The sequence below is a fragment of the Dioscorea cayenensis genome, chromosome 8, assembly GCF_009730915.1.
Source record: "Dioscorea cayenensis subsp. rotundata cultivar TDr96_F1 chromosome 8, TDr96_F1_v2_PseudoChromosome.rev07_lg8_w22 25.fasta, whole genome shotgun sequence".
Lineage (NCBI taxonomy): Eukaryota > Viridiplantae > Streptophyta > Magnoliopsida > Dioscoreales > Dioscoreaceae > Dioscorea > Dioscorea cayenensis.
The window spans coordinates 5,045,594-5,059,148 of NC_052478.1; the positions used below are offsets into that span (position 1 = coordinate 5,045,594).

The window sequence follows — 13,555 nt, forward strand, 5'->3', positions numbered from 1 at the left end:
TGGATTGAAATATATTTATGGCTGAACAAACTCTGAAAGTTGGTGAATGTTGTCATGTTATTATTGATCCTGAAACTCTGAAAAACCATTGGTTGTTAATAATGATGATTTAAAGCATGAGTCTCTCCATTTGTTCCACCAATCAGTTTAAGTAGACCAATTAAGTTTGCTAAAACAGAAAAAATGCAATGAAGATTGAAGACAAATTCTGAAGAATGCCAAGAAAAAGTTGTGAAATAATTGGAAATTTGACTAGATGTTCTTAGTGATCACTTTTGTATAAAGGCCCATGCAGAGTATTATCATAAGAACAGTGAATATTGCAATGAGCCTTTGAGCTCTCTCTCTCTATATATATATATCTACAGTGTAGAACCATTCTTATTCATTTAATAAGAATGCAATGTACAATGTACTGCCATTCTTTTTCATTTAAGACTAATAAGTTTCATCTCTCTCTCTCTTTCTCTCTGTGCAAAAGAATGAAGGCATATAAATGAAGTTTGGTGGCAATAAGGATGGAATATGGAGACTTAGTTATCTGCCACCTTTTGCTCACATTTGAGACTTCAACCTCTACCTGCTTGTTCTTCTTCTTCTTCACTTCTCTTATGCATCTCCCATTGTTTTTAGCATTTTTGAGAAGGTATTGTTCCATGAAGTTGTTGGTTCTTGCTTGCCTTGTTCTTGTCACTGTAGGTTCACTTGGTTTTGCTAGAGATATCAGCTCAAAGCACAACAATGGCAGATTAAGCCAAGAGATGTCAGTGGGTGTTGTCAACATTGAGTGTAAGATGAAGAAGGTGAAGCTCTGTGATCAAATGTTGAAGAATTCAAGCCTTGTTAATGAGAGAGTAGTGCCAACAGGACCAAATCCTTTGCATAACAGATGAAGAAGAAGAACAAGAAGAAGTGAAGAGAGGTGATTCTTGTGCTTCTCTTTCTCTGTATTTTTATGGTTATTGTATCCTGGATTTATCAAACTTAAAAGAATTAATTTGCTTTTTTATTCTGTGTTTTGTGTTCCATTGCAAACAAGAAAGCATGCTGAAACAACAAATTCAATTATTTTTAATCAAATAACTTCTCAAGTCTTCACAAATTACATTAATAAGATTTCTGATCACAAGAGGAAAAGAGAACATAAATGTCTTTCACTTTCATCAAAGCCTGTCAAACCTGCCTTCAATTAATTCTTTGCTCCCTCATTCATACCAAACTGAGAAAATATCCCAGTACCATCACCAAAAGAAGATACAGAAACATAAATATCGATACAAATATGTTTCACCAAAAGAGTAGTTTTTTTCAGAAGCAAGATAAGTGCAATACATTGTGTTTATTGTAAAATAAGAACAAGAAAAACATCAGAATAGATGCTTATTGTTGGACCGCATTCAAGTTGCATTGAAAACAACTAGACTTGCTTGAAATAAAACTGAACTTTCAATCTGGAGCTCCTTCAAATTCATACTCTCTGATGGCATCAATGTTAAGAAACATTAATATAAATGTAACTACAAAAGAGAATATCCAGGTTCTATACTTGTACTGCTTCTGTGCTCCGAGTCACCACTTGCAAGCCTTCAATCGATGTTGAAGAGCATCCAATTATCACAAAATTGTATACTCTAAGCTCGAACAAAATTCTTGAAAGCATGTTTTAGTTACCCTGTAATCACTTTTCAGCAAAACTCACCTCTCGCATTGGCTTGATAGATTCAGGCTTGTGTCATCAAGATGATGGGGGTTTTCGGCAGGAAGGATGAGAGGTGAATCACCTTGCAACTGTGAAAGGGATAATGAAGGCGATGGCGGCCGATCAGATAAACTCTCCCATGAAACATTACTGCAGATCAAAGCCTTGCGGTTTATGAAAGCTGGTTTCACTGGGATTGTTGAAAGTTCACTCTTGCATGTTAGCATGGAAACTACTTCAGACATTGGTGGCCGCAAATTTGGATACGGTTGAAGACACAACAAAGCAATATGACAAACATGGAGGACATCACTTTCTACAAATTCATCAGTTTGTAGTTTTGGATCCACCATATCAATGAGCCTTGATCTCTTGTAAAGCTTCCATGCCTTGAATCCAAATAAAAAAGACAGCGAGTGTAAGTAAATCGTCTTTACATTCTTGCATTTTACTAGAAAAAAACTAAGAAACAGAATTAAAATTTACATATTCTGGAAGATATTGCATTTCTGATGGGAGTGTGTGATCTGTGTTTTTCCTAAAACTGATTATCTCCAGAACAAGAACTCCAAAGCTGTAAATATCCGCCTTTTCTGATAATTCTCCTCTTATGGCGTACTCAGGAGCAGTATAGCCTCTGAAACATGTCGCCGGAAATCATATTAATCAAAACACATAATGATGTAAGCATCATTTTGTGAGCTTCTATTATGCCATTTCTATACGTTAACTATCTTCTCATCAAAATAAAACAATCGATTCGATTCATAAAGACATAGGTCGAATCATAAAGCAACTTACAAAGTCCCTGCAACAGTGGTGCTGAGATAGGCTTGATCTTCAGGGAAGAACCTGGCCAACCCAAAATCGCCAATTTTTGGCTGGAATTTGTCATCAAGGAGAATATTGCTTGCCTTGATATCTCGATGAACAATTCTCAAATGTGCATCTTCATGTAGATACTGTATTCCACGAGCAATGCCGAGAATGATTTGAAACCGAGCATTCCAACTCAAGAACAGCCCATTTTCTCCTGTTGTTATATGAATGAATTACCAATCAAAAATAATTATGACTATAAGAAACACAGGATCAGATACCGACCAAATATGATGCAATCCAAGCTTTTATTTTTCATGAACTCATATACAAGCAGCCTCTGTGCTCCCTCGGAGCAACACCCGACAAGACGGACAAGATTCTTGTGTTGGATATTTGTGATCATCTTCACCTCAGAAAGAAATTCAGATTCCCCTTGCTGAGATTTTCCAAGAGACAATTGCTTCACTGCAATCCTCCTCCCATCATCCAACTCTCCCTGTCAAACTTCAAATTCATCACAAACTAGTTCCAACATAGCTAATACATATGAATAAATCCTCCACTACTAGTACCTCATAAACTGGACCAAAGCCTCCACGTCCAAGTTGATTCCTTGGATGGAAATTCTTAGTTGCTGTCCTTAGAGTTTTGAAGTCAAAATAGCTAACTGCTCTAAGATCACTACTGATGTAATCTGGAACTGCCATTCCAATAGAAAAAACTATTTAAGCTCATATATATATATTTATATAGTAGTAGTAGTAGTTTAAACATTACCTCTTGAAGTTCTGTTGAATTGTATCATCTTCCACAAAGTTTCAGGCTTGACAAACTTCCAGAAAAGAAAGAAAACAAGAAAAATCATAACAAGGCATGCAGTAGCACCCAGCAAAAAGAATGAAATGGAAACAGATGGCTTTGGAGATTGTATTTCTAGCACATAAACATGTTGAGCTGGTGGTTCTGATGCTAAGAACTCTGCAACATGAAGTTTATTATCAGAAAAATTATAATATATACACCCATACAAAGTGACCAATAGTGAGTTGATAATCAAAGCTGATGCCTTTATATACATACCTTGAAAATTCAAACGGCCACCCATCTACTCTGTTTTAGCTTTGAGTTTTCCTTTTCCTTTTCTCAAACACCTCAACAATGGCGGATGAGAAGAAGCAGTGGTCAGTTCAGGTCCCCCATTGGCGTCCAATGAAGGGTTTGGGATTATCAAGAAGGGAGCTTTTTGGCACCGTACGGGTCTTGGAACCATCTGCAGGGCTGCCGAAGTCTCCAATGCGAGCTGGCCTTTCTCCATGGCACGCGTCCACCTTCTCCATCTCCGCCGGCATTTTCACAAACACCATTAGAGGCCTCTTTTAGAAAAGCGAAGAGATTTACATATAATAATATATTTATACTTTTTATATTTATATTTATATGGAATAATTAATAGCAGAAGTTGTAAAGTTTTTTTACATAAAAAAAAGGAACACCAGTACAAGCCTCCACTAAAAGTAGAGAGAAGAGCAACAAAACAAAAAAAACGGGACACGGGACCACCAGAGGTGGTAAAACCGACACGAAACAAGAGACAAAAGGAGGAAGATCCTTCCTCAAAGACGAAGACATCATGTCAGTCACTACCCCACGCTATGCTCCTGCAACTCCTCTGGTGTCGAGTTCTCCATCATAGCAGAAGTTGCAAGCTTTTTGGAGGCGTTGGACTGTGGAAAATTATTATTATTATTATTATTATTGTTTTATTAAAGTTTTTTTAAGTGAATAAACCATATTAATTAATAAAATATTGATACAACCGGTACTAATAAAAAAACTAAAAACTCTAAAAAATTCAAAAGTACAAAAGCAAAAAATATACTCACCATCGGTCAAAACTACTGAGCTCATCTCCTGGGATATACAAATGTTACTGTTTTATTGAATGTGCTGGTAGGCTCCTCAAATTTTAATTTTTCTTATTATTTTTGCATTTTTATCATTAAAAACATTCAAATGAAAAATATTGAGGAAAATTGATATTATTGTTGTCGGTTTCTTAGCCTTATAATTGATAATAATAAATAACTTTTGTGTGCATTTGGACTTGGAGCAACAATGTTTCTTTCCTCTTTTCAATGCCTTGAATTATTAAGCTAAAATATAACAATTTAAAATAAAATTTTATTTTTCTATGTATATATATAACACTTCTTTTATTAATATTTATACATTCTCCTATTACAAGAACATTAATAATAATAATAATAATAATGCTTTGTAAAGCAATGGCTGTAAAAAAATTTAAAACAAAAGCAAAACTTTTTCCTATCCAAATTTATTAAAATAAGGAGTTGCATTCATGGAAATCATCAAAGATATTCCTTCTCATATTCTTAATTTGGTGGCTTTCAAAAACCAAGAAAACCATGGCTTTTCCTTTTGATTGATTCATAGCAAAACCGCTCTTTGACAAGTTATGAAATAACAACGAACTCATCATAAGAAATTGGAATTAATTGATTTTATAAGAAGATGATTTCAATGACAGCTTGAGTGAGTAGCTCTTAATAACTGATTAATCACTGGGTGTCCAAATGCTTCTTTTTAAGAAAACAATATATATATATATTAATTTGAATTGGTTTAGCTTATACTGTCTTTTATAGTCAAACATGAGTGAGTTGGTTCCAATCAAATTGATGATCCTGTTTATTAAAAAACATTGACAAATAAATAAAAAAACAGGTTTACAAATATCATTAATCATCTTCCATTAGTTTCAAAAGAACGAGAGCAAGTCTTGCCATTGTTAATCTTCTCACAAGATGAATAAGATGGAAGCCTAAGTTTGATAAACAATATTTCATCATTCAACTCCCTCTTCTCATTATTTTTTATTTTTTTTTTAATGAAATATAGACAAGTCATGTTAGCGATGTGCAAATATGTGAAATTAATACTTTAACACATGTGCCCTCACTCTATATGAACTGAGTTATAAATTCTTTTTATTAAAAATATAAACATACTAGAGAAAGATCTCTATACTAATACTCTTTCCGTTCTTTTTTATTTGTCATAGTTAACCGAATCTCGTATACTAAGAAATTTAGTTATTTCACATAATTTTAAAAAAATTAGTTATTTTTTTAAAATTATTTTTTATTTATATTTTTTATATTTCATTTTTATATTTAATTCTAAAAAAGTTGAATAAAATGTTAAAAATATTTTTTTTAAAATAATTATAAATATTTTTAATATTAAAAAATAACAGATAAAAAAAATATGAATTTGTGATAAATAAAAAACAGCGAGATGGGCACGGGCCGGTTAACCAGCCCGGCGGGCCCGACCCGCCGCATTGCGGTTCACCGGCCCCCCGACCCGAACCCGGCCCGGCTAGGTATAGAACCCGGCGGGTCCGGGTCACAGGAAGCCGGGCCCGGAATCAGCCCGGCTTCCATGTTGACCTGACGGGCCGGGTTGGCTCGGCGGGTCAACCCGGCGGGTTGGGCCCGACGGGCAGGCCCACTCAATAAAAAAAATTAAACAATTCAGAAAGTTTAGAAAAAAAATAAAAAAAATTCAAAAAAGGGTTGGGCCCGGCGGGCCGGGCCGGGTTGCAACCGGGTCACGGGTTGGGCTAAGCCCAACCCGTAACCGGCCCGTCTCTATGACGGGCCGGTTACGGATTGTTGGCCCGGCCCTCCGTGTCAATGACCCGGCGGGCCCGTTCTGGGCCGGGTTACCGGACGGCCCGTGCCCACCTCTACAAGGGAGTATATTAAAAGATCACAGGCATAATGCTCCTCCTTCATTCTAATCCTGCGAGCATTAATTATATTTGTGATTTATTTATCATTAATATATATAAATGCATGCATGCATGCATGCATGGTGTTGAATGACATATGTACCTTGCTCTTCTGTTTTGGAAGCAGACTTCCACTAGCCTAGGCCCCAAGCTCAAAGGTTTAAGGAAATATTCTATAAATATATATATAAATATATATAGATATATATATACACACATACATATGTGCGCACACACACACACAAGAACTGAAGAAAACTTGTCATTATATAGATATATAGAGAGAGCAGCTTAAGGGTGCTGCGGACCAATTATATTGCAAAATAATAGCCAAATCATGATACCATGTTAGATGTCAAGTTGTCAACATAGCATACTATTTAGTTTTGATTTAATTTAAAATTTTAAATTAATAGAGAAACTCATGTTTATATGTTCGAATGTATATTTCCTATGCTTGATTTTTTAAAGGAAAGATGAGCTTCCATATTTTGAAGAAGTGTTTTTATGCACCAATATATATGACTTAACATGGAAATTTTCTTTGCAGTTTCATGGGATCACGTGTTGCTATTATTTATTTGTTATTTTTTTTTAATAAATAAACCATATTTATTATTAAAACAAAAAACAAAAAGAAACAAGTGATATGAAATCCATTAGTTATGGATTAAACAAAACGGCTTCACATCACCCTGGAGCCGAGAGGGATAACATACATGGCTATATCATATGGTATGAGTGGGCTCCTCACCTATGTCCCATCTCTGGCTATCACGGTCCTTACATGAGGTCCCAACAATTGGTTGCATTATATGATGGAGATGGAATCATCTAGTCTTATCCAATTCTCAACTGGGAGTTCTTTGATTACTATGGAATATTCATGGACCTAGCTTTTGACAGCTAACCCACCACCATACCTAGATAGGGCTATCACGTCCTGATGAAAACCCCATATATCACTTGCTCTGGCCCATAATTTTTCACATTCCCCTTCTTCAAAGGCCTCATCTTATTCTTATAAAGCTTATGAGCTAAGTCCACCCCTCTGCCAAACTGGGCCAGGTCCATATCCCACAATGCATGCTATGAGGACTTAGGTGCATGTTGTGAAACTTCAACCAATCCAACGACGACATGTGTCCCTCACTATACAGGTGCATGCCCGACTCCTAGTGCAATTTATGAGAATTCTCAACACGGTGGACCAAGAGTTGTTCGTCACATTGGTCACGTTGGTAAGCCCAACCATGATTTCTCTAAGTGAAACCTCCTCGATCCGTCTGAGTAGTGTCAGAACAGGGTGTCGCTCATCCATCAGTCTGAGCAGCTTTCTTTGAGTGTCCAACGGTTCTTCGCCTCACCAGTCTTAAATGTTGAGCTCCTCCGTTATGGCGGGAGATAGTCTCCACTGCCAACCGGCCAGCTTGACAGGAGTAAATCGCTATCTCCTGAACTCCATTACCACCACTATTGCAAGAGAAAAATTCCACGACCGATGACCGTAGTTGGAGTTTCAATAGAAAGCCCTCATTTCCTCCATGACTAATACTATTGACTTATATTTTAATTAATTAATTACTGTTGTTAGTATCATTATTATGTTTAACCACCTAAATAGTCATAGGATTTTTATTTCTCCCCCCTCTGGTCCATGCATTTGAGTTTTTGTATTTTTAAAACAGGTAAAAAGGTCAAAATCACTGTATACTTTAATTGATGTGTTTTTTTTTTTAAATAAAATATTAATAAATAATTATAAAATAATAATAATAAATAAAAAGGTTTTAGATTTGAACTTGGATCCGGATCCAAAGTTAAATTTCTCCATTCTCCTTCTCTTCGGGCACTACATCCACCACCTTCTCCATCGTGCTCTTGCACCACCATTTACAATAAACATAGTAATCAATTCCGTACGATAGATCCTAGTCAAAGCAAAAGTTTCTTTGGTCAAATTTCTTCTTTTTATCTCTCTCTTGTTTGAGGTGTAATTTGCATTGTTGTTCAACATAATGATTTTGGTAGCATTTTTTAATGTGCCAGAAATGTAGTTGCTTTTGTTGAATAACAAAAGATATTTTCTTAAAGCATAGGGCTTCTAATGTTGAATTTTCTATTGTTTGCTTTAAGTCATGTGTTTCTTATTTTTTCGGTTAATTACTTCTTGTGTTCACTACTTTTTTTCTCATGAATTTGTTTTTCACTGTTTTTTTTTCTCATGAACTTGTTTCTTGAATTTTCTCAAATTTAAAAATTCAGGATCATTTGTAGGATGTGGCCTCCTCTATTGCAAATTAAGGAGACCAAGGTAACAATTGAAACAAATTTTATATACATATAATAATATTTCATCTACAAGTGCTACCTTAGCAACCAAAATTGTTACCAATAATTTCTGTCATTTTTGGCAAAAGTAATTATTTCATAGATGTTCCCTTAAAAAATATAATAAAAAAAAAAAGAAGAAAAAAAAAGAGAGAATTAGTTGGTTTGGAAGTTGAATTCTCATGCTTATGCCTGTTTTCTCTTTTATGAAATATTGAGTGGTTACCTATGCTTGTGTTGAGGCTGTTATTAGGAGGTGCATGAGTGTGATAACTGATAAAGAGGTTAATCCAAGCGAGTGGTGGTGACTTTTTTGTTTGTCAATTTCACAATGATGGACAACTTATATGGATTTTGTTGACTTCATCACCATTTCCCTTCCGAACAAAACACGCATCACCCACTAACAATCAAATCGTTTATTAATAGCTAGGTTCCAATTAAATTTTTTTCTAAGTAATAAAAATTTAAATTATGGGTGATGATATATTTTTTTAATACGAGTAATGGTTGTGTATACATGGTCTCAGTGTTTATATGTGCATAAGTCCCGTCTCTACTTGCTTCGCTGAAGCTTGTACATACTTCTATTTTTTTTAATAGTTTAGTCACTCATCTTGCCCAAAAAAAAAACACACACACATCATGCTAAGTCAAAAGACTAATACCGTTGCCAAGACAAAAGAGAGTAAAATACATAGATTATTTGAGTGATTAAATTTTATTATTATTACATAAAATAAACAAGTTACTAACCTTAATTAATATTGAGAGAGAGAGAGAGAGAGAGAGAGAGAGAGAGAGAGAGAGAGTAAATTCACTCTTTCACTACAATACTAAGACTATCAAAACTTTTTACTTGTCTTACAAACTTACAATATCTACATTATAATGAGAAATTCATTATCTTCTCAGTTAAGTTGGGAAAATATCCAACTTATATTTGAAGTATTTGTTTTTTTATATAGAATTAATTTTGACAAAATATAAATTTATACAACTAATAAAATCATTCAAACCTCATCCATGTTCATTGAGTTCATAAAATCATAAAGTTTGGCCCATGAATTGTTTAATTGTAGTGATGTATTAATCCTACTAATAACTTTCACTTAAAAAAACAACATAGTCTAGTTTGTCTTTGGAATCTTTGATTGTTCATTGTCAGTATTTCTTTAATATTTTGTTGAACATGGACCACTTTATTCATTTTTAATTATTTTAATTATTTTATTATTTATTTATTAGTTTGCCAGACTTGAGGTCCAAGAAAGCCAGTTCCTCTATCATTCATCTCTACATATATCACAAGATTATGACTACTTTTCTTTGTCCCAATTCAATACCTCCTCTTCCTCCTCCTCCTCCTCCATCTTCTTCTTCATTTTACATTACTTTTATTTTATTTTATTATTCTTATTTATCTTCATCCTTCTCCTTATTGTTCTTCTTTTTATTTATTTTTTTATTTTTATGTATATAAAAAAAAGGAAATTAGAGGGAAATGATGAGGATGAATTCGCTCGCCGATCTGAAATGGCAGTTGAATCCACACGCCTTGCTGAGCACCACAAATTCTTGTGTTATATCTGATCCCTCTCTTTGTGATTTTTGACAAATTTCTTTTCTTTTTTATCATTTGCATTCTCACTGTTTTAATCTATCATATTTTATTTATTTATTTATATACACTAATTAGGGTAATTGATGTTGTCTTTCAATATATATATATATATAGATACCTAATAACTACTAGTTTGTTTCCCATAAAAGCATAGTTCTATTTATAGCAAAAAAAAAAACATCCAGTTTGTAGTATGCCATCTTAGTTTTTTTAATTTAATGTAAAACTAACAATTTTCTTCTTCCATGTTCCATTTAACTGTTTAAAAAATCAAATTCTCTCTCTTCTTTCCCTTCTTTTCTCTTGTCATCTTTTCATCTTTCTCATGTCCACACTTTTTTATTTTTTATTTTTTCTAAGTGGATAAACACAAATGGATTATAAAACGGGGAAAAAATAAATAAATAAATAAAAAGAACGAAGATAAACCAATAGATTTTTTACATTCATATAACCTAGTGCGTTTTTTCATAGTATTAAGTATTAACATTTCATTTGTGGTTAATTTACATGGTAGAGGGGAGAATTGTAATAGAGCCAAACCAAGCTTTACTACGGTCAAGCTCAAACTTTGTTCGGTTCGGCTCCATTTTAATTGAGTTAAAGTCCAAGTTTTAAACTTTATTTATTAGATTTGGGCTCTGCTTGATAAGAAAAATGTAGAATTCGGGTATGACTCATTAGTCACATTAACATGATTAAATAATTTTTTTTTAACAAAGATGACAGGCACCATTTCACAAAAAGTGTCAAGGGACAGATAAGTGTCAAGGTGTATCAGTTACAGTGGTTTAATAACTCTTTAGAGATTTATTAACTCAGTCAGATGTCACATAGGATAATTAAATTTTTATTATGTGTATGTTCAGATATTTCAGAAACTAAACTAAATTAATAAATTTTTTGTCTTGCAATTCTGGAGGGAAGAAAACGATATTTGACTCATAAACAATAAATAAACAGTACAATTATAGTATTTATACAAGAGTTATTATAGTGAAAAGTAACGTATTACTGAAAAGTAATGTATTTGTTACAACATGAGCTCTTCATGATTCATGTGTGGAGTTCAAAATTTAAGTTTTAAAATCATTAATTTAAAGTCATTTATTTAGATTAGCATCCCGCAAGATTAACTACTTCAAAAGTATATAAAAGGAGAAATTTAAATTAATATTATTATTGGGAAAAAATAATTCATAACTTATATTAAATAACAAAATGCAAATGCTTTTATCCAAAAATTTTTTTATTTGTAAATAAAGTTAAAAACTAAATGTCACGGTCCACAGGCCGTGCCTTGTGGGCCAGAGTTGTTGGGCTGTCCCTGTCCGGATATACACAAGGCCCGGCCTACGTAACTCCTAAAGCCTGCCAGCCCGACACACGACAAAAAAAAAAATATTAGAAGTTGGAGTTATAAATATCCAAATGGTATCTCTATTTTTTGTTTTTTTGTTTTTTAGTCTTTTTAATATAAAATTCACCATTTTAGTCCTTGTATTTGTACATTTTCATTCTTTAGTTATAAAATCCGCCATTTTGGTCCTCATATTTACACATTTTCATCTTTTTGGTCTCTCCAATTCATCAACTGTAAGTACCAAAATGGCAGATTTGTCAATTAGAGGGACTAAAAAGATAAAAATATAAAAATACGAGGACCAAAAAAACAGATTTTATATTAAAAAAGACTAAAAAAACGCAAAATAGAAGGACCATTTTGATATTTTGACCGTCAGAGAATAACGGGTTGCGGGTTAAGATCCGACAAGAAAATCCGATTCGGAGCTCCACTCAAAGCTAAAAAGATCCGAAGGGCATAACAGTAAATCCAACCTTTCCTCCAAACTCGAGGTCTATAAATCCTCTTCTCCCACGCCCAAACCCTAACCCTAGCATCCGCCCTCTGGTCTCTTCTCTAATCTCTCTCTTGATTTTTTTAAGGGTGTTATATTTTTTAATTTTTATGGATTGATTTGGGAAATTTGGGAATTTGATGCGATGATGAGCGATAATTCGAATTCGAGAGCGTTTTCATTGCTCGATGTGAATTCAAAATATTATTCCTGTGCGGTTACCTGAGCAGCCATACTCCCTCATAATTTCTAATGTCTAATTTTCTCTGTTTTGATTTTCTTATTTATTTATTTTTTTGTATCTCTTGATTCATATTTATGACATTTAATCTGATTTTTATCGCTGCCTATTATTGATTGATCTTTCTTTCTTTCAAAGAGAAATTTTAAATCCAATCTTCTATTTATTATTTATTTATTTATTTATTTATTTATTTATTTATTTTGTTTTGCATTTTATGTAGGTATATATATGATTTAGTTAATATTGATGACAAAAGACTAATATATATATATATATATATATATATATGTGCGCTTTTGAATTTAGGAATAGGAATAGTAATGAAATGCATGAAAAATTAGTGATGAAAATGAATAATAATGGGACTAAAATGTGTTTGGTTAAAATAAAATTTATTGAAAACGTGGCGAAAAGAAAAATAGTAAAGTTAATATTTTGTTTTTAATATAAATTAATAATGTTGAAAATATTATTTATAATAAAATTTTAATTTGTAAAATATTTTGTCTATTTTAACTACTTAAATTATTATCAAATGTTAATTAAATAATTTATTTTAATTATTATTAATGTAATTAGTATAATAATTAGGTATTATAAATAAAAATTTAATGCATTATTTTTTAAAAAATAAAAAATTAAACTACTACATTTTGAAATAATTTAAATATTATTATTTATTTTAATGATTATAATTAAATATTTATATTAAATAGAAAATATTATTATTATTTTTATAAAATTAGGAATAGAGTAGATATGTCTGAATCTTTTTCATTTCTCTTAATTTCTTTCGAATTTAGGGTAACAGTAAGGGTTTTAACGGTGTATTCTCATTTTTTTACTAACGATTACTCAAATCCAAACACATACTATATTATATAGTGTGTATGAAAATATATTGGTAATAAAGATATGCATTTGTGATTAGAACTTTTTGAAAGATGTACATGCAAATATGTATCTTTTTATTTACATGATCATGTGTGTGACCACAATTTTTTCAAGGGTGTATATACAAAATGTAACTTTCACAAGGTTGTACATGTAATTTCAACTTCAACAATTTTTTTTTTTGGATAAATACATGTGGGTTGTCCGAATTTTTTTTTTAAAAAAAGCTCTTAAGAAGTTGCAATTACTCTCAATTACTGCTAAT

The 13,555-nt window shown here is 32.5% G+C and overlaps 1 protein-coding gene and 1 non-coding gene across 2 annotated transcripts; one reads left to right on the plus strand and one right to left on the minus strand.

Moving 5' to 3' along the window:
* Window positions 1-1,173: 1,173 nt before the first annotated feature.
* LOC120267581 (putative receptor-like protein kinase At4g00960) lies at window positions 1,174-3,874 on the minus strand. The gene is made up of 7 exons (XM_039275261.1): window positions 3,602-3,874; window positions 3,299-3,499; window positions 3,094-3,221; window positions 2,804-3,017; window positions 2,501-2,732; window positions 2,186-2,336; window positions 1,174-2,088 (listed from the first exon to the last, which is right to left on the minus strand). The coding sequence occupies exons 1-7, from the start codon at window positions 3,624-3,626 to the stop codon at window positions 1,696-1,698; spliced, it is 1,344 nt and encodes a 447-aa protein (XP_039131195.1). The 5' UTR covers window positions 3,627-3,874; the 3' UTR covers window positions 1,174-1,695.
* Window positions 3,875-12,292: 8,418 nt separating this feature from the next.
* On the plus strand, window positions 12,293-12,382 carry LOC120268168. The gene has a single exon (XR_005538837.1). It is a non-coding gene; the product is annotated as a small nucleolar RNA snoR128 (small nucleolar RNA).
* Window positions 12,383-13,555: the final 1,173 nt, after the last annotated feature.

Excerpts from the sequence above, each read along its gene's own strand:
- LOC120267581 (XM_039275261.1), bottom strand. The coding sequence starts at position 3,626 with ATGGGTGGCCGTTTGAATTTTCAAG. Across the intron at positions 3,222-3,298 it reads ATTCAACAGAACTTCAAGAG|TTCCAGATTACATCAGTAGT; the intron begins GTAATGTTTAAA and ends TTGGAATGGCAG. Across the intron at positions 2,733-2,803 it reads CTTGGATTGCATCATATTTG|GAGAAAATGGGCTGTTCTTG; the intron begins GTCGGTATCTGA and ends ATATAACAACAG.